We start from the raw sequence: 2,962 nt of genomic DNA, 5'->3' as shown, positions 1-2,962 counted from the left end.
TGGCTAATACAAATAACTATATCGCTGGAGAATGAATAACTGCTAGTTGTTGGCTCATGTAAGGGAAAGAGCGGAGAACACAATGAAAGGCGCCTGCAGACTTCGGACAGCAGAGATTCGGACGACTGAAACTATCTTAATAGTTTATTATATAAAACCTTAGTTTGTGGAACTAAAAAATAAATCTAAGATATTGATCGGACGATAGCACTCTAAAGAATAACACTGTTTTGATATGAGCATAAGATTTTTACAACAGATAGAGAAAAGGATAATCGAAGAGATAATTGAGATAAATAAATAATCCAACAAAGACTTAGAGATGTGGAACACGCTGTAAATATCAAGAGTTGGAAAGATTATCCACTTTTCACGTCACAAGCGGCATGCAAAAGCCGTAGTACTGATTTTTACTCTTTGACTATAAAAATGGACGATATCATCATTATCATATTATTAACAATTATAAAAATTATTTTTTATGTTAAAATCTAAATAACTAATGAAATTTCTAGAAAATTTACTTTAAACGTAACTTTTTCTTTTTCTGCTTTCGGTTCTGTGAGAACTAAAGGGGCCTTTATTCTGTAGGCCATAGATTCAGCCAAACCCGGATGGTAATAGACAGAGCCCGATATATCGGGGTTAGAATGCCCATGAAAAATTCCTTCGTTTGTCTCTCGGTCGGATTCGAACCCCAGAGAGGTAGGCTGACGCCTTAACTACCTCGGCGAACCGACCGAAATGTACAGTACGATGTAACGGAATAAGACAAGGCAACACACGGGCTATCTGTCAAAGGGGAGTACCTCTCGGGAGGATTTTTATGGCAAATAGGGCCCTATTTAGACGTTAGACACGTATAGAAAACCCGGAAAACTCCACGCGGCCAGAATGTCGGTGAAGCACGAACCCGCGACCAACCGTCCATTCGACTACTGGTGGGCGGTCGAAATAGAGCTTTATAAAGAGAACTTTAAACATTATTTTAAAGAATAATGAAAAAACTTATTTTATTTATTTATTTTGAGGCATCAATTTCTCAAATACATAAATTTTATTATAATTTCTTTGACTTTTAAAAATGCAGGACATAATAAGAGTAAAATATGCCACATATTATCAGCAGATTTATGTAATTTTATATAAACTTCACATATTAAAAGATTTTTAATAAATGCTAACATTTTGTTTTGTAAAGATCACTGGGTTTCAGTGACCACAGTGGTTTTCCTTTCAACGCTTGAGGGTAAGAACAGTCGGCGTAAAGTCTGGATTTATAACTAGTAGTTATAATGTCTTTCAATACTAAACAGCAATATATGTTATTACCTGAAAAATAATCGTTTATAAATAAAATAATTTAATATAGCGAAAAATCTGTTAATTTTCACATCTTACCTTGGAGATGTATAGCCGACAACGGTTTATTTTCCAGAAACTGGAATAGCTTGGGAGAAAGAAATTTTATTTTATTTTCTTTCATGTATACTGTTGTTAATTTAGCCATATCTTGAAAAAAATCATCGGGGATTACTTCTATTTTATTATAGCTATAAAATAATTATTTAAATTAAGAGAAGAACATTATAAAAACATTAAAAATATGTGATTTACCTCAAATTAATAAGTCGTAATTCATGAGCTGGTCTAGGAAAAATATCACGGTGAATCTTTTGGATCTCATTGTTTCTCATTGAAAAATGTTGCAAATTTGTAAGATTACTAAAAGAATTTTTATGCAAATACTTAATTTTATTATAACTGAAATCAAGAAATCGAAGCGATTTTAAACTGAGAAAGTTATCTTCAATTTTATTCACATCACTCGATATTATTGCGAAATGCGTCAAAGTATTCAACACATTGAATACATTCCATCTCCATGACGAAATTCCATGTATTTCTCGAAATTCAATTTTCTTCAATACGTTTTCTAATCCCGCAAACATTTTTGAACCTTCATTACTTTCAAATCCCAATAACTTACTCCGATTCATCTTAAATTCTTCGATATGAAAATTAACAAACATTTCTACAGGAAGGTAAATCAGGAAGGAATCGTGAATATCAAAATATTTTACACGGTATTCCGCTAATGATTCCGTTAAGGATTTTACTACAATAGGATCCATTAATTGAGTACAGGAAATTCTCATATTCACCTCATGACATAAGCAGTCTGGTATGTCTTCGGGAGGAGGACAATTTTCCTTTAACTTCGTCGTCGCTCTCGTTTGTATAAGGAATAAAGATAGAAATATAAGAACTGCAACTTCCATTCTGAGAATACTAGCAGAAAAATATTTCTTCATCATTAATATATTTATCTTAAAACAAATCTTTAATTCCGATTCGATAAATATATCTCGTGATATTTACTGATTAAAGAAAAGATATATGAGATGTTTAAGTTTCTGAGATGTTGACGTTATGTTAAATAAATAATTTTCAATACGATACATTTATTCTTTTTAAAATCATTTTTCAATTGTCTTGATTTGGCTGAAGATATAGTGTCAACATCTAGGAAACTTAAATATTTCATATATTATATTCACTAGATATACAGGCATTCCTTATCAACTGCATTTAGAAATGATAAAATTTATACCAAGACTTAAATTAATGAAAATATTACAAGATTTTTTATATTATTTGATTTTTAATTACTGGTCATTTATACCGTGTTTTAAAATAAAATAAAAATACTGCTTTCTACTGCCTTGTTGTTAGCAGAAGAATACATTAATACTTTCTACAGCCGATGAGAAATAAGTCGAAATCGAAACACCAATATGAACACTGCAATAAACAAACAAATAAAGATGGCATACGATCTTACCGATCATTTTATATTAAACCTCTTATTGCCTAAAAAGCCTTTCTGTTCTGCGACCGTGATTTTACCAAATTTGCTATTTTTTTAGACATGACCGCTGAGGTTGGTGATGGATACTCG

At 31.5% G+C, this 2,962-nt stretch overlaps 1 protein-coding gene across 1 annotated transcript; it reads right to left on the bottom strand.

Moving 5' to 3' along the window:
• Window positions 1–1,101: 1,101 nt before the first annotated feature.
• On the bottom strand, window positions 1,102–2,280 carry LOC136976320 (peroxidasin-like). The gene is made up of 3 exons (XM_067271572.1): window positions 1,618–2,280; window positions 1,402–1,553; window positions 1,102–1,332 (listed from the first exon to the last, which is right to left on the bottom strand). Exons 1-3 carry the CDS (start codon window positions 2,157–2,159, stop codon window positions 1,181–1,183), a joined length of 846 nt encoding a protein of 281 aa, XP_067127673.1. The 5' UTR covers window positions 2,160–2,280; the 3' UTR covers window positions 1,102–1,180.
• Window positions 2,281–2,962: the final 682 nt, after the last annotated feature.

This window comes from Centruroides vittatus, unplaced genomic scaffold, assembly GCF_030686945.1.
Source record: "Centruroides vittatus isolate TY-2023 unplaced genomic scaffold, ASM3068694v2 contig_4, whole genome shotgun sequence".
NCBI lineage: Eukaryota > Metazoa > Arthropoda > Arachnida > Scorpiones > Buthidae > Centruroides > Centruroides vittatus.
This window is presented reverse-complemented; position numbering and strand designations above follow the sequence as displayed.